At 37.4% G+C, this 24,613-nt stretch overlaps 1 protein-coding gene across 5 annotated transcripts in view; it reads left to right on the top strand.

Annotated features, from left to right (window-relative positions):
* Positions 1–24,613, top strand: part of LOC105482632 (CDKAL1 threonylcarbamoyladenosine tRNA methylthiotransferase) — a 714,041-nt gene that overhangs the window by 541,441 nt on the left and 147,987 nt on the right. For all 5 annotated transcript variants that reach the window (XR_011624002.1, XM_071097572.1, XM_071097573.1 and 2 more), the window contains exon 12: positions 2,665–2,845. Coding sequence is in view for 4 of the 5 variants with exons in the window: in XM_071097572.1 (XP_070953673.1) it covers positions 2,665–2,845 (181 nt within the window). In the remaining variant the exon portion in view is untranslated. The remainder of the gene's footprint in view (positions 1–2,664; positions 2,846–24,613) is intronic.

The following is a 24,613-nucleotide window of genomic DNA, read 5'->3' as shown; positions in this document are numbered from 1 at the left end:
TTATTGAATAGGCAAGTATAAAACTAGCTAGCCAAAAAGCTATTCTACGTGTTTTACTCTACAAAAATGGTCTTTTTATCTATAGCTTACATGTAAAATGATACGATATTTGTGATTTTTCAAATGTAATTTTGATAATTACCTTTAAAGAAGAAAAATATGTTTATATCACAATAAAAATTTAAATTTTTATCCAAATATACTGTTTTATTCTTCTGCGTGAATATTCTCTCTTTTTCTATTTATCATCATGGAGAAAAGTTCCAGTCCTTGGAATTTATCTTATTAACTGAAGTTCAACCCAGTAAATAGCTAGGGGAGACCAATAATAAATTAGGAACAAAATATTTTACAAAATAGATTTGTCATGCTTCTTTCACACTAGGTGCTAAGTAGTGTGTGAAGAAAATATGGAAAGCTGTTGTTTTTATGAAACTATATTAGGAATATAATAATTTTACTATCCTCATTGGTATATCCCTTGTTCCCTCTTATGCCCCCAAATATCTCGTATATCTTAATTTGATAAACTGTTTTCATTCTTTCATGTAGAACTGGGTTTTTTTGTTTGTTTTTTGAGACAAAGTCTTGTTCTGTCACCCAGGCTGGAGTGCAATGGCATGATTTCGGCTCACTGCAAACTCCACCTCCCGGGTTCGAGCGATTCTCCTGCCTCAGCCTCCCAAATAGCTGGGATTGCAGGCACTTGCCACCATACCCAGCTAATTTTTGTATTTTTAGTAGAGACAGGGTTTCACCATGTTGGCCAGGCTGGTCTCAAACTCCTGACCTCAGGTGATCCAACCACCATGGCTTCCCAGAGTTCTGGGATTACAGGCGTGATCCACTGCATCCGGCCTGTTTAAATGATAGGAAAGTTGATATTCTATGATTTGACGTTTGGAGCCATTTTCCCTATTGTTTATGGACTCGGAGTAATACTGGATTTTTAGATAAGTTAATGTAATTCTGTTATTGTTATAGTATTAAAATAGAACAATGTCTGTGCCATATTTATGGAGGCATTAAATGGCCACAAAGAAATGACTTCCAAGATGCCAACATTTGGGCCTATCAAAAATAAAGGCAGCTTGCTACCTAATCACTCAATGACAAAAAGATTTTAGTGCTTTGCTCTTAAATATGAAAGGACAGCAAGAATTGTTCTTTATTGGTAGAAAGTCTCAACCATGAATGAGAGAAAGCAAAAGACAACTCGCAGTGAACAGAAGAAAAATTACAAAAACCTTTAATTGACATCCTCAGATAAATAAGAAAAGATACTGCATCCCTAAACAGGATGCTGTGAAAAGGAAAATTAGAGAAAGAGCTCTGAGAAATGTAAATAATAATATTGAATTAATTTTTTTTTGCAATAAAATAGTTGGAAGGTATGCTGAAGTAAATTTTCCAGAAAATAGAAGGGCAGAGATGAAAGGAGAAAAAGCTAAGAGATCAACCCAGTGGTTTCAACATTAAAAAGAGAGGATTCCCTGAGAGAAAAATTATTAAAGAAATAATATCAGAAAACTTCCTCAACCTAAAGCCCATGAGTCTCCAGACTATACCTTGTACAAAGATTTAAAAACCCAATCCAAGGCATATTATCACATTGAGAATAAGTTAATAAAAACTTCTAAAAAGAGAATGGTGCGGGCACATTTAAAGAAGTGTTCATCCAAGTTAATCTGGACATCCCATTAGCAATTTTTTCAGCTTAAAAAAAGAGGAACAATGCAAAATTTTTATGGATAATACTTTTTGACTTGGAGTGCTACACACAACCAAATGTTGGTCAGTTGTATGGCCTAAGACCACGCATGCAAAGACAACAACAAAATTTCCCTGGTATCTTTCTGATGAAGCTTCTGAAAGAAAGCACACCACTGCAGAATGAGGGAATTGATCAAGAATTAAGAAGACATAGGATCCGGGAAAAAAAGATTATTGAAAAAAGGATACCAAGAAGCAACATTCAAGGATGATAGCCAGTTCACTATAAAAGCAACACACACCTGAAAGGAATGGCATTTCCATACAATATATAGAAGGTTTAGAAAACAGTATTGGGTTTTGATAGGCCTAATGGAGTCTGGAAAACATCAGCATAGGTATTTAAAACATTAAGCTAATGTTTTAAAAAAGAGAAGCAATTATTAACTCTAGGAAAAATTACACATTGTGGAAAAACAAAACTGAATAGTATACTAGTTGGCTCTATAGTGAAAGTTATCTTTGCAGTTGTACCAATGGAAGTACTGTGTTACTGATTTAACTAGGGGTTGTTCATTGATTTATTTGGGAGGTTAGGGATAGAGTAGTTCAAGAGTTAAAGCCTCATTTACCATAATAGAGAAATTAGTAACTTATTGCCTAAAAATTAGTAAATCTAGAAATGGCAGAATTGGCATCTGTTTTTAAATATAAAGGAAAGAACAAAGAATCATTTAAAAGAATTTAAGATGGATTTCCCTGGGAATGGCAGGCAGCCACTGTTTTTCATTTTAAACTTTTGGTATTTAGGACTCTTTAAAACTATTTGCACGTGTGCTTTTTATAAAAGTAAATTTTAATTACCACAAAAACTGTATTTAAAATATCAGGGAAATAGAATAATTATGGCTTATAGTCAAGTTTTTACATTTTTGTCTTGTTATTTTCTAGAGTTCCTGGAATAACTATTGCTACAGATATTATCTGTGGTTTTCCTGGAGAAACAGATCAGGATTTTCAAGAAACAGTGAAACTTGTTGAAGAGTACAAATTCCCAAGCCTCTTTATTAATCAGTTTTACCCAAGACCAGGAACTCCTGCTGCAAAAATGGAACAAGTTCCAGCACAAGTGGTAAGATCTTTTTCTTATAAGGTATTGTTTTTTGCCAGTAGCTATAAAAATGCAGCTGTGTTGCCTACCTTCACCCAACTTGCTCATGTTATAAACCTTAAATTACAAAATATGAAGAGATTTCCAAGTTGGGGTCAGGGGCTAGGGGGCCATGGATGAGGTAAATGACCTTAGGCAACTAAAATATAATCACTTTTTTCTTCTTTTGAACAGTAAAATTCAGATGACTTGGGGAGACAGGAATTTTTTTTTCTAGTATCATAAATTTCTTTTTTTTAAATTATTATTATTACACTTTAAGTTCTAGGGTACATGTGCATAACGTGCAGGTTTGTTACATATGTATACTTGTGCCATGTTGGTGTGCTGCACCCATCAACTCGTCAGCACCCATCAACTCGTCATTTACATCAGGTAAAACTCAGAATGCAATCCCTCCTCCCTCCCCCCACCCATAATAGGCCCTGGTGTGTGATGTTCCCCTTCCCGAGTCCAAGTGATCTCATTGTTCAGTTCCCACCTATGAGTGAGAACATGCAGTGTTTGGTTTTCTGTTCTTGCGATAGTTTGCTGAGAATGATGGTTTCCAGCTGCATCCATGTCCCTACAAAGGACACAAACTCATCCTTTTTTATGGCTGCATAGTATTCCATGGTGTATATGTGCCACATTTTCTTAATCCAGTCTGTCACTGATGGACATTGGGGTAGATTCCAAGTCTTTGCTATTGTGAATAGTGCCACAGTGAACATACGTGTGCATGTGTCTTTATAGCAGCATGATTTATAATCCTTTGGGTATATACCCAGTAATGGGATGGCTGGGTCATATGGTACTTCTAGTTCTAGATCCTTGAGGAATCGCCATACTGTTTTCCATAATGGTTGAACTAGTTTACAATCCCACCAACAGTGTAAAAGTGTTCCTTTTTCTCCACATCCTCTCCAGCACCTGTTGTTTCCTGACTTTTTAATGATTGCCATTCTAACTGGTGTGAGATGGTATCTCATTGTGGTTTTGATTTGCATTTCTCTGATGGTCAGAGATGACGAGCATTTCTTCATGTGTCTGTTGGCTGTATGCATGTCTTCTTTTGAGAAATGTCTGTTCATATCCCTTGCCCACTTTTTGATGGGGTTGTTTGTTTTTTTCTTGTAAATTTGTTTGAGTTATTTGTAGGTTCTGGATATTAGCCCTTTGTCAGATGAGTAGATTGCAAAAATTTTCTCCCATTCTGTAGGTTGCCTGTTCACTCTGATGGTAGTTTCTTTTGCTGTGCACAAGCTCTTTAGTTTAATTAGATCCCATTTGTCAATTTTGGCTTTTGTTGCCATTGCTTTTGGTGTTTTAGACATGAAGTCCTTGCCCATGCCTATGTCCTGAATGGTATTACCTAGGTTTTGTTCTAGCGTTTTTATGGTATTAGGTCTAACATTTAAGTCTCTAATCCATCTTGAATTAATTTTCGTGTGAGGAGTAAGGAAAGGATCCAGTTTCAGCTTTCTACTTATGGCTAGCCAATTTTCCCAGCACCATTTATTAAATAAGGAATCTTTTCCCCATTTCTTGTTTTTCTGAGGTTTGTCAAAGATCAGATGGCTGTAGATGTGTAGTATTATTTCTGAGGACTCTGTTCTGTTCCATTAGTCTATATCTCTGTTTTGGTACTAGTACCATGCTGTTTTGGTTACCGTAGCCTTGTAGTATAATTTGAAGTCAGTTAGCGTGATGCCTCCAGCTTTGTTCTTTTGACTTAGGATTGTCTTGGCAATGCGGGGTCTTTTTTGGTTCCATATGAACTTTAAAGCAGTTTTTTCCAATTCTGTGAAGAAACTCATTGGTAGCTTGATGGGGATGGCATTTAATCTATAAATTACCTTGGGCAGTATGGCCATTTTCACGATATTGATTCTTCCTATCCATGAGCATGGTATGTTCTTCCATTTGTTTGTGTCCTCTTTTATTTCACTGAGCAGTGGTTTGTAGTTCTCCTTGAAGAGGTCATTTACATCCCTTGTAAGTTGGATTCCTTGGTATTTTATTCTCTTTGAAGCAATTGTGAACAGAAGTTCATTCATGATTTGGCTCTCTGTTTGTCTGTTACTGGTGTATAAGAATGCTTGTGATTTTTGCACATTAATTTTGTATCCTGAGACTTTGCTGAAGTTGCTTATCAACTTACAGAGATTTGGGCTGAGACAATGGGGTTTTCTGAATATACAATCATGTCATCTGCAAACAGGGACAATTTGACTTCTTCTTTTCCTAACTGAATACCCTTGATTTCTTTCTCTTGCCTGATTGCCCTAGCCAGAACTTCCAACACTATGTTGAATAGGAGTGGTGAGAGAGGGGATCCCTGTCTTGTGCCAGTTTTCAAAGGGAATACTTCCAGTTTTTGCCCATTCAGTATGATATTGGCTGTGGGTTTGTCATAAATAGCTCTTATTATTTTGAGATATGTTCCGTCAATACCGAATTTATTGAGAGTTTTTAGCACTTACATTTTTCTGGAAGTGTTTGTAAAGAAGTAAATTATTTCTGTTTAAAATATTTGAAAGAATTGCCCAATGTGATAAGCAGAATTCTAAGTTGGTCCCCCAGATTTTCTTTTCTTCTTTTTTCTTTTTTTTTTTTTGAGATGGAGTCTTGCTTTGTCCCCCAGGCTGGAGTGCTGCAGTGGCGCCATCTCAGCTCACTGCAAGCTCCGCCTCTCGGGTTCATGCCGTTCTCCTGCCTCAGCCTCTCAAGTAGCTGGGACTACAGGCACCCGCCACCATGCGCAGCTAATTTTTTTGTATTTTTAGTAGAGTCGAGGTTTCATCATGTTAGCCAGGATGGTCTCAATCTCCTGACCTTGTGATCCGCCTGCCTCAGCCTCCCAAAGTGCTGGGATTATAGGCATGAGCCAGGTCCCCCAGATTTTCTCATCCTCCTCACCCCCAGGTTATATACCCTTTCTAATCTCTGGAACTGTGAATTTGATATTTGCTGTACTCTCTGATCGTTTGATTCCACTCTGTGTAGTTATCTTTCCCTTTTCTTGAAAGATAGCACATGTGTACAGCTGAATAATTTTCTCGACCTGATCCTGCCATGAGAATGTTAAGAATCCTACAGCCTCTATTTATTTTGTACTGTCTCTGTCCCTTTTAGTCTACATCGGCAGTGCAAATTTTTTGTTTGTTTATTTGGTTTTGGTTTGTTTGGGTTTTTTTCTTTTTGTTTCTTTCTGTCTCTCTCTCCCTCTCTCTCTTTTTTTTTTTTTTTTTTTTTTTTTTTTTTGGCTCAAACAATTTTCTCAGAAATTATGTGGGTCTTCCCTGGATTTCACTGGAACTGACTCCATTAAACAAATGCTACATCCACAGATCTTTATGAGATCATCCCTGCTCTACCTTCGCCTCTTGCTGAGGGTACTTTTGTTTGTATTTATCCTGCTTGGGGATTCTTGGTGGTTTTTTTTGCCCTGTGTCCCCATTTCTTTCCGAAGGTTTGGAAACCTTAGCCATTCTTTCTTCAGATATATGTTCTACTCTATTCTCCCTTCCTCTGTGATTTCAGTTATGTGTGCTAGATATTTCCTTTTGTTCCCCAATATCTGATATATTTTTTGCTATACTTTGTGCACTTTGTTCTGTGTGTCTGTCTGGATATTTCCTCTTTATCTGTTTCCTAGTTCCTTGGTATTCGTAATTGTCCCTGGGCCAACAACCACAGAAGTTGTAGTCCCTAAACAGCAGTGTTGGCATCTGCTATGAGGCTGCTGGAAATGCAGACTCTCAGGCCCCACCCTAGACCTGTTCAGTCACTGTCTGCATCTCCAGGTGATTTGTGTATCCATTAAAATTTGTGAAGCACTGATCTCACTCCCTAATCCTTTCTTGATTTGTTTTTAATCTGCTGTCAAACCCATCTACAGGATTTCTAATTTTAGTTAATGTGTTTTTTAATTCTAGAATTACAGTTTGAATTTTCATAGATTTCCATGTTCTAATTCAATTATTCATATTTTCCTTTATAGTTTTTAAACATTTATGTGGTTTGGCTTTGTGTCCCCACCCAAATCTCATCTTGAACTGTAATCCCCTCAAGTCAAGGGAGAGACCTGGTAGGAGGTGACTGGATTATGGGGGCAGATTCCCCCAGGCTGTTTTCATGATAGTGAGTGAGTTCTCACAAGATCTGATGGTTTTATAAGGGGCTCTTCCGTCTTGACTCTCCTCTCTCCTGCCGCCTTGTGAAGAGGGTGCCTGCTGCCCCTTCCACTGTGATTGTAAATTTCCTAAGGCCTCCCCAGCCATGCGGAACTGTGAGCCAATTAAACCTCCTTTCTTTATAATTTACCCAGTCTCAGGCATTTCTTTATAGCAGTGTGAAAACGGACTAATACAGACATATTATTTAGTTATCTTAAAGTCCATTACAAAATCTCCAGTATTTGGAGCTGATATTGGTTCGTTTCTGCTTTTTAGTTTTGTTTTTTCTTGATTCTGGTCATTTGTCTTTTTCTCCATGTACCTAGTATTTTTTTCTTTTTTTGAATGGTGGCCATTGTTTATTTTTTAAAAACCTGTAGTTTCTAGGCTATCATGTATCTTCCTCCAGGGAGGATTTTATTTTGCTTCTGCCAGGTGCTAAGGTAAGAACTGATTATTTTAATCTGACTGAGATGGAGTTTTTAGACTGCTTTTCACTCTTTCTGATGACTGCTTTATTTCTAACTGCTCTTACTTTTGAATGCAGCCAATCGTGTGCTAGTGTTTAACAAGTGACTCTCAGGAGAAAGAGTTCTGATCTGTAGCATTTGCCAATTTCCATAGTGTGAATACTTCCACTGTTGCCAATTTCAGATTACCAATGTTACATCACTAAACGTGGCATTGGGAAGCGATACACACAGCCAGCTTTTGTGAACTGGTACATGCCACACTAACGTACCACCTAGTGTGGTTCTTCTAGTACCCAGCTGAAATTCTATGGTGTTTTTACCAGGACTCTTTCTTTGTGGCAGATCTTCAACTCTCATTTTTGTATCTCGCGCTCATTAGAATGCATCAGGTTCTGCGTATTTACTCTGCCTCTTAGCTTTTGTTTGGCTGCTCAGCCCCTCAGGCACTACTTAACATTGATAAATGTCTAGAAGGAAAAAGTGACGCCAAGTATTGAGCTGTCCTCTATGGGCTTGTCTTCTTTCTGGGAGCTTGACCACTTACTTCCTTGATAGCTTTTTCATGTTTAAATAGTACAGATTGTACATTTTATTCACCTTTTTAATTGTTCTTGGCAAGAACATTGGTCTGATACAATCTAGTTAGCCAGAAGCAGAACTCATTGCATAAAATCAGCTTTTAAATGCCTTTTTCGTCTTGTCTTTTATCTTCTAAACGTAACCTCTTACCATCTTCCTCATGTTTTTAGACTTCGGTCACCCAGGCCTGGCATAGAGTATCTTTTTGTTTTTGCCTTATTTTTTAAAGCACTTTTAGGTTCACAGCAACATTAAGCACAAAATAACACATAGAGTTGCTATATGTTTCCTGTCCCTAAACATGCACAGCCATCCCCACTGTCAACATCCCCCACACTGAGTGGTACATTTGTTACAATCAATGAACCTACACTACATATCATTTTCACCCACAGTCCATGGTTTACATTAGGATTCATCCTAGATTAAATGGTATACATTATGTGAAATGACAAGCATCCACCACTGTAGTATCATCAGAATAATTCCGTTTCTCTAAAATCCTGTGTTCTCTGCTTGTTCATCCCTGTCTTCCCCAAACCCCTGGCAACCACTGATCTTTCTATTGCCTCTAATTTTGCCTTTTCCAGAATGTCATATATTTGGAAACATACAGCATGTAGACTTTTCAGATTGGCTTTTTTCACTTAGTAATATACATTTAAGATTCCTTTGAACCTTTTTGTGGCCTGATAGCTCATTTTATTTTAGCACTGAACAATATTTCATTGTGTGGACGTAACACAATTTATCCATTTACCTACTGAAGGACATGTTGGTTGCTTCCAAGTTTTGACAATTGTGAATAAAGCTGCTATAAACATCCATTTGCAGGTTTTTGTGTGGACATAAGTGTTCAGCTCATTTGGATAAATACCAAAGAGGAGCATAATTGCTGGATTGTATGGTAAGAGTATGTTTGTAAAAGTATGTTTATAAAAAATTGCCACACTATCTTCCAAAGCCACTGTGCCATTTTGCATTCTTACCAGCAATGAATGAGAGTTCCTTTTACTCCATATCCTTGCCAACATCCTTGTCAACATTTGGTATTGTCAGCATTTTGGATTTTGGCCATTGTAACAGGTGTGTAATGGTATCTCACTATAGTTTTAATTTGCAATTCACTAATGACATATGGTGTTGACTGTCTTTTCATAGACTTATTTGCCATATGTATGTTTTCTTTGGAGAGGTGTCTGTTCAGGTCTGTTGCCCATTTTTAATCATGGAGTTTGTTTCCTTATTGTTGAGTTATAAGAGTTCTTTGTATATTTTGGGTAACAATTCATTATTAGATATGTGCTTTACAAATATATTTTTCCAGTCTATGGCCTGTTTTCTCATTCTTTTGAAACAGAATAATTTTTTTTTATTTATTTTGTTTATTATTTTGTTTAGCACTTGGAAATTTTTAAACTTTCCACTGCACTGCAATCTGAAACAGTAAAGTTAGGTTCAGAGTGTCCTAAGCCAACTTGTGAAGCTGTTTCCTTTTTTTATTCTGTTATACTGTTCTGTTCACAAGAGCCAATATTTTGGGATTCTGCACCGTTGTTCTTCTCATGCAGCTCTTTATTAAACCTCTTTGTATTAATGTCCCAAAGCTGCTATAACAAAGTACCACAAACTATGGGGCTTCAAACAACAGAAATGCATTGTCTTACAGTTCTAGAGGCTACAAGTACAAAGAAAAGCCTCTTCTCTCTCAGAATCATGTAGCAGAATCCTTCCTGGCCTCTCCCAGCTTCTGGTGGTTTCCTGGTGGTCTTTGGTGTTTCTTGGCCTGCAGCTGTGTAGCTCTAGTCTCTGACTTTATTGTCACAAGGTGCCCCTGTATGTCTCTTGTCTTTACATGGCTGTCTTCTTATAAAGCCTATTAGTCATATTGGATTAGGGGTCCACCCTGCTCCTCATCTTTCTAGTTATATCTGAAACAAGCCTATTTCCACATAAGGTCACATTCTGAAGTACTGGGGATTAGGACTTCAATATGACTTTTTGGGGCAATACAATTCAATCCACAAGACTCTTCTACATTCCTGTAATTATGCTCTAGGTAAAAATCGTTGCCTGGAAGAGTTTCATCTTTATAAAATTCAGAAACTTAGAAAAAGAAGCAAAAACGATGAAACTTGAGAGATCTGCAGTCAAAGAGAAGATATATGATGTGCACTGAGTCTTCTTCGTTCTCTTAAATTTACCAAAATTTAATAATTGTCTACTCTACCTGTCTTAGGTAGTTTATGAAACTCCATATGCAACTAGAATTCACTAAAATATAATACTGTTGCAAAATGGGCAACGATTTTTTGGTTTTTTCTTAAAAATTTTATTTATTTTTTATTTCAATAGCTTTAGGGAAGTACACATGGTTTTTGGTTACATGGATGGACTGTATAGTGGTGAAGTCTGAGGTTCTAGTGCACCCATCATGTGAGTAGCGTACATTGTACCCAAAATGTAGTGTGTTTTTTTTTTAATCCCTCACCCACTTCTACCTCCCCACTTCTGAGTCTCCAAAGCCTATTTCCTTGCCAAAAAAAAAATCAACAGTGAACATATGTACAATTATTGTGTGCCAATTGTAAATTTTTTAAAAATCAATAATGAAAGTAGATGCTAACCCATTATTAGAAGACGAGTACAATACCAGTTGCTTTCAAATAATATCTTTTTGTTTTGGCTTTAGAATGCCTCTTAGTTGAAGATACACTATTTTCTTAGATACATTTTATTTCTGCTAACAAGTCCCAAAAAATGTTCTTCCCCTGTAAATGACATAAAGATAAGTATACTCTCCCCTTCATATTTACTTTTACATAAATACTAGCATTAATATAAATACATTTCAGTGTTCTAATGTATTATGGTAGAGCTCTAATAAATGAACTGAATTATTTGTATTCTTAATTATCTAAATCCCAAATGGATAAGACACCCTTTAGTTGAATTTTGCATTTGTATAGGGGGAGAGATGAATTCTTTGCCTTGCTTGCCTACTGAAAAAAAAAAGAGTATAATCCTCCTAAGTTTATAATGAAAATAAATTACACAATATATTTTCAAGAGCAGGATAAACTAAATTTATTTTTTTTAGCTTTTACAAGACTATAATGTATAAGAGAGTTAATAATGAAATCACCTAAGCCAAATGAGAGTGACTAGATTTTTAGATGAAAGGTCAGATTTGCAAGTTTATATTTTCTGTTCCATTAAGTCTTCCGTCATTAGTCTTCATTCATTTTAAGTAATTCCAATAGTATTTTTAAATTGTAGCTGAGATTCTTGGTCTGCCTAGGAAAGGTCACCTAAGTTTAAAAAGTCTTTTGATCCTCAGCAGTCAATTCCAGACTTTGCTTTTTAGAAAATATTGATGACGAATAATGAAAGTATTGTGAAATCTTTATATTAGGAGTCTTATGACTTGAAAAAAATTAGATGGCAAGAGTGGCTGTTAGAATGTTTATATAGCTTTAAGATGTTAAATTGTGATATATCTACCTGCTTGCTTGTCTTACATCTTAGAACCAGAGAGTAGAGGCAATATATTCAAATATATGTCCTCATAAAAGAATCATAGTTCACTTACCTGCAGTTTCTGGAACTTTTACCCTTAAGAAAGAATGTGAGGGAGTGTTTCTTTTTTTTTTTTTTTTTTTTTTTGAGGCGGAGTCTCACTCTGTCGCCCAGGCTGGAGTGCAGTGGCCGGATCTCAGCTCACTGCAAGCTCCGCCTCCCGGGTTTACGCCATTCTCCTGCCTCAGCCTCCCGAGTAGCTGGGACTACAGGCGCCCGCCACCTCGCCCGGCTAGTTTTTTGTGTTTTTTAGTAGAGACGGGGTTTCACCGTGTTGGCCAGGATGGTCTCAATCTCCTGACCTCGTGATCCGCCCGTCTCGGCCTCCCAAAGTGCTGGGATTACAGGCTTGAGCCACCGCGCCCGGCCGAGGGAGTGTTTCTAAGAGGGCTGGAGGGACATTCTTGTGGGGGATAGAGACAGCTTTGCCAAAACTGTCTCTGGGAGATTTTCCTTGTGAGGAATTACATTGTTGCTGTGGGTGTTCATACCAAGGCAGGGTGATCACTTGAAACAGATGTTGAATAAAGAATATTCTTAAATCATATATAGAAGCTAACTCATATGAAGCTAACTCAATGACATACAGTGACTCTCCCAAATCTAGCTGCCAATGGGTCAAGGAATATTTTATTTTTCACACGCACTGACACGTGAGTGTGCACATATATGTCTGAGAAACGTAGCATATAAAAGAGCTTTATCACTTTCTTTAAATGCTTTTAAAACTTTTTGTTTCTGAGTGTAATCCTTAAGTTTAACAACTCAGTGTTTTAAAGAATATCAGGTTGCCTTAATGGAAGGAATCCTGATGCTTTTAGCTTACTCAGTAACAGAATTGCATTATTTACTTTGTATCAGATTTTCAAATTAAATTTGTTTTCTTGGAGGAAAGAGAAAAAATATTTTGAAGAATTTTTATACTCTGGATTGTTAAGTATATTTTATTCTAAATTGATTTCCAAACATACCCATAGGGAAAACCCTTTTCTCAAGAACTTTTTCATTTTAACTTCTCTTTTTTAGAAAGACTATCTTAACATTCTTATTCTTACGCAACTTAATTGTACTTGATCCCTTCCAGTTGATCTTTCAATCTCCTTTCTTCTGGACACATCATTTTTCTTACTTCCTTTTACAATGGAGTTTTTAGCCTGCCCATAATTTTGATGTATCTGGATTTCAGCAGATCATTTAACAGAGCTTTTTGTAATGACTCTATACTAGAGGGAAGTATGAGCCAGATTATAATAGAAAGATAGTTGGGAGCCTCCTTCTTTGTCTGGGTTTTCATACAGAGGATATTTATTTAACATATGGGAAATTGAATTTAGTGATCTCAAAGACTTCTTGAAATGCCTAATAATCTTTGATTTTTCTATTAGACAGTTTTAAGGCCACTTTTCAACCTATATATATATAGAAAGGTTTAGGTGCTTTCTTTTTCTAGATGATTGGTGTAAATATGTTATCTCCATTTCCCATTCTTTCACTTCTATTTTATTATGACTCTAATAACTTTTCGTTTGTACAATTAGTTGAACAAATTTTCTTGAATTCAAATAGGAATACTAAAATATAATTATTAAATTAGTTGTTATAGGGGCTCAAATGGCAGCGATGAGACCAAATATGGTAGGCAGAGTAATGGGTCCTCAAAGATATCCATGTCCTAATCCCAAAACTTGTGAATATGTTACCTTGCATGGTGTATTAGTTCATTCTTGCACTGCTATAAAGAACTACCTGAGACTGGATAGTTTATAAAGAAAAAAGCTTAATTATGCTTACATTTACGTTTCTGCAGGCTGTAAAGGCTTCCGCTTTTGGGGTGGCCTCAGGAAACTTATAATCACTGCAGAAGGCAAGAGGAAGCAGGCACATCTTCACATGGCCAGCAGGAAAGGGGCAGAGGGAAGTGCTATACACTTTTACAACAACCAGATCTTGTGAGAACTCACGCACTACCATGAGAACAGCAAGGGGGAAGTCTGCCCCCATGACCCAGTCACCTCTCACCAGGTCCCTTCTTCAACACAGTAATTACAATTTGACATGAGATTTGAATGGGGACATAGAGCCAAACCATATCACATGGTGAAAAGAACTTTGAAGATGCAATTAAGTTCAAGCTCTTGAGTTGGGGAGGTTTTCATTGATTACCTGGGTGGGGTCAATGTAATCACAAGGATCCTAATAAAGGGGAGCAAGAAGGTCCCAGTTAGAGGAGAAGATGTGAGGGCAGAAACAAAGGTCAGAGTGATAAGCTCTGAAGGTCAAGGAAGGGACCGTGAGCAAGAAATGCAGGTAGCCTTTAGAAGTTGGAAAAGGCAAGAGCAGATTCTCCCCTAGAGCTTCCTGAAGGAACACAGCCCTGCCAAAACCCTTGATTTTAGAAGACTTATTTCAGATTTCTCACCTCCAGAACTGTAATATAACAAATTTGTGTTTTGTGGTAATTTGTTACTCCAACTGTCCGAAACTTGTACACTAACTATGGGATATTTTGATCTGAGAACATTGGCTTTTCGAGACAGCTAAATTAATTGATCTTTCAGGGCTTTATGTTACCCAGGGTTTGCTGTGTCACTAGGTGACACATGCTCATTCCTAGGTCTGTGAACAGTTAGCTAGATACTACCCTAGAGTCACAATAATCTTTGGGCCTAATCATAATAATGATATAACAAAAATAAGAGTAAGCGTTAACATTTAGCCATGATTATATGTCAGATGTTGTTCTGAGCACTTTAATGTATTTCATTCTCACAGCTCTCTGCAGTTAGAACTGTTATTATTGTCATTCTGCACATCAGGAAACTGTGGCTATGAGTAATTAATTAACTAGCCCAAGATCATACAGAGGAGCTCCTGCCTGCTTCTCCACTCCTCAATCTTGCCATTCCTTCCAAGTCACTCTCTGCTTCCTCATCTTACTGCTTGTAGTTCCCAACATACTTTTATATTCATCTCCCCTTCCTCAAATTCCTTCCTTGTCCTCTCACACAGCAGGGTACCGGGTGGGGAGGAGAAGCTGGATCATCTGCACTTAGTATGTAAACCTCTCTTCAGCCTTCCCTGATCATCCCTGGCTGGCATGATCACCCTGTTCTCCTCCCTACCTCTTCCATGTTCCCATAAATTTCGGTGCTTATTTATACCCTGTCACTTATCATGATGTATAACTGGTTATGAGAAATGTGGGGGCTAATCTTTCTATCGTGTGCACCTAGCACAATACCTGGCATAGAGCAGGAACTCAGTATGTGTTGGATTGACAAATGCTGTAAAATTGAATTCTGAAAGTTGAGATGCCATCAGCTGTGAGAAGTGGGGGGTACCTGTATGAGAGAGGAAGAATGGCTGTTACAGGGAGCAGCATGGGATGGAACCTGGGCACAGACAAAACAGGGAACATTAATGAAAATAAAATTCATTCCCATTGGGACAGTAAGATGTATTATTTTTATTTGTTTGTTTTTGATGGAGTGGAGAACAATATGCAGGAATAGGTTAGTGTCAATAAATGAGTCAGGTACTATAGGCAAGGCTTAGATTAAGATGACCATATAAGCCATGTTAAATAGCTTTAAACTACCCTGTGGGCAGTAGGGAGGGAGTGAATAGTAGTGATCTTGTTTTTGTTTTGGAAAGCTCTGTCTAGGTGGCAGGGGAACAAAGGAATCAGAAAGCCCATTGAGAAGATACTGCAAGAGATAGATTTGAAAACTAGTAAGTGGATTTAAAGAATCTCTGCGACTTATTCCTGAGACTTTAGATATGCCTTCTTCTTTTGAACTAAATAATTCCAAGTCCCAGACTTAGTTGCATGTCAGCAAATTATTCTGTGTTCTATGGAAAACATTAACTCATGCCACAGACGTTCACTAATTGGGTTTTCCTTGACTGTAGACTTAACAGATCAAATATTGGTAGGCAAGAACATTTTGCAAGGACCCTTGAACATTGCTTAAAATTTAAGGCAATATAAATTGAATTTGCCTTTTGCTTCAGCTGGTGCTGATGACATTATCTTTTCTAATGGTCATGAGATTACTCCCTGGACCAGGCCCGACCTCTTCTACTCTGAAGTATAAACACCAACCCCTCCAGCCTTCTTTCCTTGTCTACTCCCTATCTTTTCCCCCACTTGATTTTATCTTTTCCCAAGCTGCTTCTACTGCTTCCAGTTACAGGATTGGCTTTTTTCTTGTGGCCTCTTTATCTTTCTTTTTGTTTTTGTTGTTCTAAGCACCATAAGATAAGCTTATTGACTGTGTGTGTGTGTGTGTGTGTGTGTGTGTGTGTGTGTGTGTGTGTGTACCATGTAGAAAACTCTCGATTTGGGAACATTTGAAGAAGCTGGAGCCCTGATTGGATCATTCTTTTTTTTTTCCCTTTGAATCCTTCTTAAATTGAGCACTTCCCTTATATCTATTCTCACACTAACAAAACTAAAGGAAAAGAGGGTGATAACATTTGGAACTTTGAAACATGTGAAAATAAAAATTGTTGTTAAGCCTCAGCTGTATAGAGGGAAGTTTGCCAATGATACTGTTGCGTTGTCTACCATCTTGAACCTATAATAGAGAATCTAACAAACATGACTAATCTGGAGTAAATGGAAGCAGACATTGTCAAGATCTCATGAAAGAAAAGACTGTTTCTAAGACATAAATGCTCTCCAGCAGTGTAAACAGTGTGCATGGGTGTGGGCTGACGCAGTACCTCTCCTCCCAGGGACCTGCACAAGGGGACCAGGGAGATACCACAGCAGGGATGTCACCCATAAGAACTCTATTAGTTTTTACTGCCACAGGTAATATCTTTTTTAATCTTGTGATCCTGATTCCTCTCAATCAGAATCATCCTTTCAGGATCCCAACCTTTTCCCTCTGTATTATCACTGTTCCCCCTAATTTTCTACCCTCTGACAGAGCACTAGCCCAACTTTTTGTTTAGCCCCAATGTGACAATGATGAACTAAATTCCGTTACCATGTAAATCAACTTTGTGTAGTCAGACCAACAGGACCAGATGTGTATGGTACAAGTGTAGACTAACTTCGGGATGGAGCAATGTTTTTGTGGGATTGGTTTTTACCTAAGATGGTAAAGGTAAGAATAAAACCCACAGATTGTTACCGTTACTAAAAGCTCTTTCATATGACTCTTCTGTTAATTATAAGCCATTTCTAGAAAAAGTCAGGAATGGCTGTACTTGGGAATGTATAATTGGTCTTGGGAATCTTAGCATTTCAAGTTTTCTAAAATAACCCAACTTTTAGAATAATGAAGAATCATATATGCTTTGAAGAGCCTTGACTTCACTGATAGCAATTTTAATTTGTGCTTTGTAGTGATAGAAAATCATTAAAAAAAAAAAAAGGCCTGTCAAAGAAATAAACTCAACCTGTTTCTTATGATTGTTTAATTTTTTGCTTTCCTTTTGGCATTCATTTTTATCCTGCTTCTTTTATGAATTTGTAATTACCAAAAGAGGAAGAAGATATGTGGTTATAAGTTTTCTCTCACATGCTGAATGGTGGTAGGTATTAGAGTTGAGAAAGACTGAATGAATTTATATTCAATAAGGAGAATATAAATTTTATCCTTTGAAAAGTCATCTTTATTATATTTTCAGTCTAACTTTTTCTCCAGTGGTGATTACATACCTTGTTTTATACAAGTTTCAGAAAAACTGCAAGGATCTATATAATAATTCTTTTATGCCTTTTATATGAACTTGATTTATTAAAATTGTAATATTCAATTTGAATTCATTTTTATTACCTTAATAACAACTTTCGAAGTGAGTAGACTCTTGGAGTAACTTCTAAAGATAAAGAACCTTATAATGATATATCTTTTTTTTGAGACGGAGTCTCACTGTGTCGCCCAAACTAGAGTGCAGTGGTGTGATCTCATCTCACTGCAACGTCCACCTCCTAGGTTCAAGTGATTCTCCTGCCTCAGCCTCCCAAGTAGCTGGGACTACAGGTGCTCACCACCATGCCTGGCTAATTTTTGTTTTTTTTTTTTTTTTTTTTTTAGTAGAGATGGGGTTTTGCCATGTTGGCCAGGCTGGTCTCAAACTCTTGACCTCAGGTGATCCACCCACCTCAGCCTCCCAAAGTGCTGGGATTACAGGCGTGAGCCACCGTGCCCAGCCAATATACCTTATTTTTTAGCCTTATTTTTGTTCTGTGAGGAGTGTGGTTCATTAATAACTCCATATATTTATAACGTTCCAAAGGACTTATACATGTAGTTCCAAGTATAAGAGTATAATGTTAACTGTGTATTCAGGTCAATGGAATAGATTTGGTAATCTAACATGAAACTCTTTTAAAACTCTTGCCCCTTGCAACCACATTTATTTCATAATTAAGAACAATATAATCAAATATGAGCAAATAACAAAATGGACAAAAATGTCCTGTACTAGTTCTGTTCCATCTGGGATCTTGTAATCTAAGATGAATGTCCTGGTGCTTTATTTTGCTACTCTTAATGACATGCCTTCAGAGAAGTGTGGATAAGATAAGAAGTTAGAAGGGCAGGGGAAGAAACCTTCCATTGTTTGGATGTTAATATGTGCCAGAAACAAACAAACATAGGCTGTGCTTTTCATGTACTTTGTCTCCTGTTATTCTTTCAACAGTCCTTTTAGGTGTCTTTTATGACTTTTACGTTGCACATGAGTTAGTTAGCTCTGCTCAGAGAAGTTAAGTTCATTTGTCTTAGGTTACATAACTATTAAGTAAAAAGCTTGAGACATAGACTTCATTCTTTCTTATTGTTTCTTGCTCTTATAAACAGTAAAATAAGTACTCATCCCATAAATTCAAAGTAATTTTAGAACATTTTGACCAAACAAGCGTCAGTTTTTAAAGTTGTTTTCCTATTATGACAGTGAGTTTATAGGCCTTAGAAAAATTTTAAACTTCTTAAAAATGATTTTGTCTTTTATAGAACAGTTGTAAGAATAATACAAAGACCTCCAGTACAAGTTGAGTATCCTTTATCTAAAATGCTTGAGACCAGAAGTTTTCCAGATTTCTGATTTTTCTCAGATCTTGGAATAATTGCATATATATAATGTGATATCTTGGGGATAAGAACTAAGTCAAAACGTGAATTCATTTATGTTTCTTTTTTTTTTTTTTTTGAGACAGGGTCTCACTCTGTTGCCCAAGCTGGAGTTCAGTGGCACAGTCATGGCTCACTGCAACCTCGACCTCCTGGGCTCATACAATCCTCCCGCCTCAGCCTCCCAAGTAGCTGGGACTACAGGCATGCACCACCACACCTGGCTAATTTTTTGTAGAGACAGGATCTTGCCATGTTGCCTGAGGTGGTTGCAAACTCCTGGGCTCAAGTGATCCACTTGCTTCAGCCTCTCAAAATGCTAGGATTAGAGGTGTGAGCCACCATGCCTGGTCTCATTTATGTTTTATATATACCTTATACACATAGCCTAGCATTAATTTTATGCAATGTTTTTAATACTTTTGTGCAAGAAACAAAGGTTTGAATGCATTATTTAACTGCAGCTCCTCACATGAGGTCAAATGCGGAATTCTATGGAGTCATGTTGGTGTTCCAAAGTTTCAGATTTTGGAGCATTTTGGATTTTTGAATTAGGGATGCTCAACCTGTATACACCTTAGTGAGATGATCAGATTTTAACATTTTGCTGCATTGGCTTTTGCTTTCTCTGAAGAGAAAGACAACAGATACAGATGTAGTCATAGATATTTTGCTCCTAAACAATTTCAGAATGGGTTACAGACATCATGTCCCTTTACCCCCTTAATATTTAGTGTATATTTCCTAAGAATGAGTTTCTTATATGACCATAGTACTGTTATCTAAATCAGGAAATTTAACACTGACACAGTGCTTTAATCTACAGTTTATATTCTAATTGTGTCAAGAATCCGACAATATGTATAGCAATTGTTTTTCCAATAGAGGAGTCAGTCTGGGATCATGACTTGCATTTAGTTGTTATATTTCTGTAGTCTCCTTGAATCTGTACAGTTCCTAAGCCTTTTTTATCTTTCATGATATTGACATTTTTAAGAATACTGGCCAGTTATTTAATGGAATGTCCATCAATTTGAGTTTGAGTTTTCCTCATGATTAGATTCAGGTTATATGCTTTGTCCTCTTAAGCTAAATGAAAATGATGTCGTATCCTTCTCAGAAGATCTGAGAAGGTATATGATGTGCTTTTGCCCTTTATTGATGACGTTAAATTTGATCATTTGGTTCAGGTGTTAGCTGGTTTGTCTGGTTTCTTCACTACATAGTTATCTGTTTTGGGGTAAGAACTTTTAATCCCAAGTATTGAATAGGATTGTAGAAGAAAGGAAAGGGAGGCCTTGAAAACTCAAAATTCTCAGTGGTTTAGTTCACATTTGCAATTTTATGATGACTTGAACTGTCACCTTATGTAGTCCAAAAGATTTTTCACTTCTAATAGATTAATTTTAATCTACTCTAAATCTTTGGATGATTTCTAACAGTTTTTAATCCTTAGACTATATTTTTAAAATAAAATATTTTTAATTGGATATACAGTGATGGAGGAGCAACTAAAGTTGGAAAGGCAGAAATTTATTTCATTGAAGTGCCTGTTCATTTGCTTGGCAGGTAATACATGTAAATCTTTCATCCTCAGAAACTGTGCAGATCAAAACCTATGTGGGTTAAGAGAAGCTAGGTAAATTCAGTTGATGAATTTTTAGTTTTTAGGGGGAATTCATAGGTAATAAGTGAATTTTTCCTGAAGTACTATAATACTGACTCACCAAATCTACCTGGGTATGACTTAGTGTCAAAGGCATACTCTTGGAGTAAAAAATATTTTCCATGTACCTTATGTTCCTTTACTGCCACTCCTCTCAATGTTTGTTATCAGTGAAATCACAAAGTATTCCCTCTAACTATTTTCTGGGTGCTTTGAACTTGTTATTTTAGGATAAACAAATACAAAGAGGTGGAAGAAAAATTCCCCCTGTAAATTCCAGTTGGTTTTTAAATCAAGCACAAAAATATATGATTGATATCCCTGGGGCCATTACAAAGTTATATGATGCAGTAGTTGATGGATTCCTTTCCAACTAACTGGACATTAAGGCTTGGCAGAGAGCCCTAGGAGCCCCACAATCCCCAGGGAGCAGCCTTCTTCGTTCTTCTGTCTAGGTTAACCCAGAACTAGTCAAATGCTATTAAACTGAAAATCAGTGTCTTCTCTAAGGGTTGAAAAGGTTGTTCACACTGATAATTTGCCAGGTACCTGAAATCCTATCCCATTAACAAACCTAAAGACTACTGTGAAAGAGTTTCATTTGATTTTATCTTACATTAACAGCCAGAGTTATCCAGGGGAAGATTGGAAGAAGGCTGTCTGCTGGCGCATCTCACTAGTGTGTAGTAACTACAGCAATCTTTTTTCCTGTAATCACCCAAAACATGGCTTTCGGGAGTCATGTAAGTCTCTTGATCACTTTGGCCATCAGAACTGCATTTCTTTTAGAAATTATAGTCAAAACTGTAGTTAGAATAAAAATTGTTAATTTGCCTAGTATTGAGTAAGCTTCTACTACATGCAAGGAACTGTGCTGGGTGGGACACTACATCTCAAGATGACCCCTGGGTGCTCCTTACTCAAGTGGCATGTAATCCAGAAAGGAAGAGGAAATATGGTGCTGACAGTATCACAGGACCTTGTGTTTCCACTGCTGTAAGAGTGATACAAAGGGCTGTTAAAACTTGGGGGCTTGTGAGTGGGATGATCAAGGTCACTGTTAGCAAAAAAGTAACTTTTAAGCTGAGCTTTTCACTACATGAAAGATATTGGGAGTGAGGTATGAGATGTTTTTAGAAAGTGATCGCAGTATAGTTCTAAAATCCAGGGTTTCTAGTGAACAATGAGAAAGACTTTTTACCAGGTGCTTGGGCCCCGTCAAGAGAATTTAACTGTATAATCCCCCTATCCCCCTGGATCTACAACTGCTTTGTCCCTTGGGAATTTTCCTAGATAATACGCTGAGCCATCAGAAGTATGACATCTATACTCAGTAGGCAAGGAGTGACGCAATCTAAGTAGTGCTGTAGAAAGATGAAATTAGTAAAAATATGCTAATTGCATCAGAGTGGAGAAAGGCTGCAGGCAGGAATTAAGAGGGTAATGAAACAGTGTTGTTATGAAGTCTAAGAGTCTGTGCCTTGATGAGACTATGAGGCTAGTCAGAAAGGCAAAAGAATTTAAAGGAAGAATCTCTATGACTTATAAACTGGAAAATACTGGTAGCTTACATAGACCTTGTGTAGTGCTTGCCGCCATGCGCTGTTTTGGTGTTCTATGTATGTTGTTTCATTTAATGTTCACACCAACCCTGTGGGTAATGATTGCTTTTATCCCCACTTTACATAAGAGGAAGCTGAGGTACAAAGCGTACAACTTGCTCAAAGTCACACAACTAATGGTGGACTTAGGATTCAAAACCAAGAATTCTGCCTCCATACTCTGCTTCTTAAATATTCTATCATAATAAATTATAGTGGCAAGGGGGAAAGAAAATTAGTGCCTAAAATAAAGTTCTGAGAAACTTAATTAAAATATAGACTCCTCAATTTCTATTTTAAATCTATAGGATTTTAGAGCCAAAATTTTACTCATTTAAAGACAAAATTCTTTTAACTGGTGCTGCAACTTAACAGACAAATTCCATGTTCACAGAAGTTTGAGGAGATAAAATGACTTACCAAATGCCTGATCCATGCCAGCACCTAGGTGGTTGACCTAGTGGGAGCCATAGGCCAACACTGATGTCCTGGCTGTTAAAAGGGGCATCTGTAGATGTTTAGGGTCAGAGTCTGGCACTGAGTCTTCTCTCTGCTTGCTCCCAGTAGCCCCTTTACCTTCCTAACAGTTCCTAGAGACCTTTTCTTTTTTAAACTCTATCCACCTGCCATGTTTCCCCCCAACTGCCCAGGACCAGCTTTAAGTATGATTTAGGGCCCAAGCTCCTTGTTGCTTTGCCCAGACTGCTTTTTCACTTTGACTTTTTTTGCTATTCTCTGTAGAAGACAGGAGAAAAACAGAATGAAAACTTTGAGGAAATTTACAAAGGTTAGAAAATATCATAGTCCCTCATTTTTAATTCTTATCTGTCTCACTAGATCTAAATGTCATTGTCCTAAAATATTTTTCTGGGAACATTTGTGTATCAAGCATTGGTTAGAATGGCAGCCCAAACCTCTGTAGCCCAATAACTCTCTTGTTTATTAATTAGTATGAAGTTCCTTAACTTCACCATATGTATCCACCCTTCCATTAGTTTAGTGAACTCTTTTCTTTCTGCATCCAGGCCTAAGACAACAATGCATAAACTGCCTGAAATTGTGAGCAAGCTTTTTGCCCCATACTGTATCCAGAGACCGAGGCAGGGATGCCAGACATCATTGGAAATAGAGTAAGATGGAAAAAACTTTAAAATCACAGCTGCTCTAAAGGAGGACTCTATATCAGTTGTAACTAATTCTTTGAGAAACATCTTTGCTCCTTGTAACAGCCTTCTAAGGAGCGGGCACCTAGTTAACTTCAAGTCTTTGTTTTTGTGGAGATGGCATCTAGTTCTGTCTCCCAGGCTGGGGTGCAGCGGCACAAACACAGCTCCCTGCAGCCTCGAACTTGGGCTCAAACGATCCTCCTGCCTCAGCTTCCTGAAGTGCTGGGATTACAGACATAAGCCACTGCTCCTGGCCAACTTCAGGTCTTTTTATTTGCCAAGTGGGGTGTACAAGCTAGGACATCACTGCTGATGTGATTATCTTCTACTCCCTTCCTATAGTCCTCAGTTGATCCTCCAAAAACATCAGATATTTTAAAAATATTGGCTTTCATGGACACCAAATAACTAGTTTCTAAAAGGCTCCTGGGAGAGCACTTTAACCGTAACTCTTGGTCAATGGTTCTTAACATTTTTTTAGAATAATTTCATATATGTGTGTTTATATAAATGTATATTTAATATACAGATATACATGCATGCGTGCGCACACACACATACATTTCCCAGAAAAAAGAAACAAATTTGTCCAAAAATCTCCAGCCAGCTTCTTCTCCGAAGTTAAGCCATCAAGCTGTGGCTCTGAAATGAAGCTCCTTCTCTCTGAAGTCCAACCGTAGTCCTGTCTACTGGCTGAATCTGGGGTTTTTATAGGTACAGGATGGGGCGGGACAGGGCCATGGGTTGTTTAGGAAAAGGCAATTTTCGGGCGGGAAAACAGGGATATAAGTTCTCACTTGGGGCCACGGTTTCAGGCTTTTCGGCTTGAGGGTGGGATTATGCCAGGGACCCACCTTTTTCTGCCTAGAATTTCTCTGTCCCTTGTCCCCATCAATGGAAACAACATAGTTGAACATCTGGCTAGTGACTACACTTTATATAAACCTATCAGAGAAAAACAGGTTCAAAAACAAAGATAGTGCTTCCAGGATCTGGGTCAACAGAGGTCTGGGAAAGAAAGACCACTGCACAATTAGTTCAATTAACCTGAAACTGGAGAAGACTTCATTTCCCCATAGAAAGAGTTCATAAATAGTAGTTAAGTATAATTGAAAACCAACCATAATCTACAGATATGTAGTTAAATAATTGGTTTTCGGTTGTCATTTTGGGTTTTTTGGGAGTGGAGGTTCTACCAAACTGTATTTATTTATAATGGGAAAAGATGCAGTCTTAATTCAACCAGCCAAATAAAGAACAAAGTTATGGAGCATAGCCAGTTCAAAGGTTAGGAAATGTCCTTATTATTTCCTGTTGCTTTCATTAATTAATACTTGGCTTCACAACACTATTTTTGTTTTGGAATTGACACTGTTTTTCTACAAGTCTTTAAAATTAATATGATAGGCTGGGC

The sequence above is a fragment of the Macaca nemestrina genome, chromosome 5 (assembly GCF_043159975.1).
Source record: "Macaca nemestrina isolate mMacNem1 chromosome 5, mMacNem.hap1, whole genome shotgun sequence".
NCBI lineage: Eukaryota > Metazoa > Chordata > Mammalia > Primates > Cercopithecidae > Macaca > Macaca nemestrina.
Note: the sequence above shows the minus strand (reverse complement) of the source record. Positions and strands in the feature narration are given on the sequence as shown.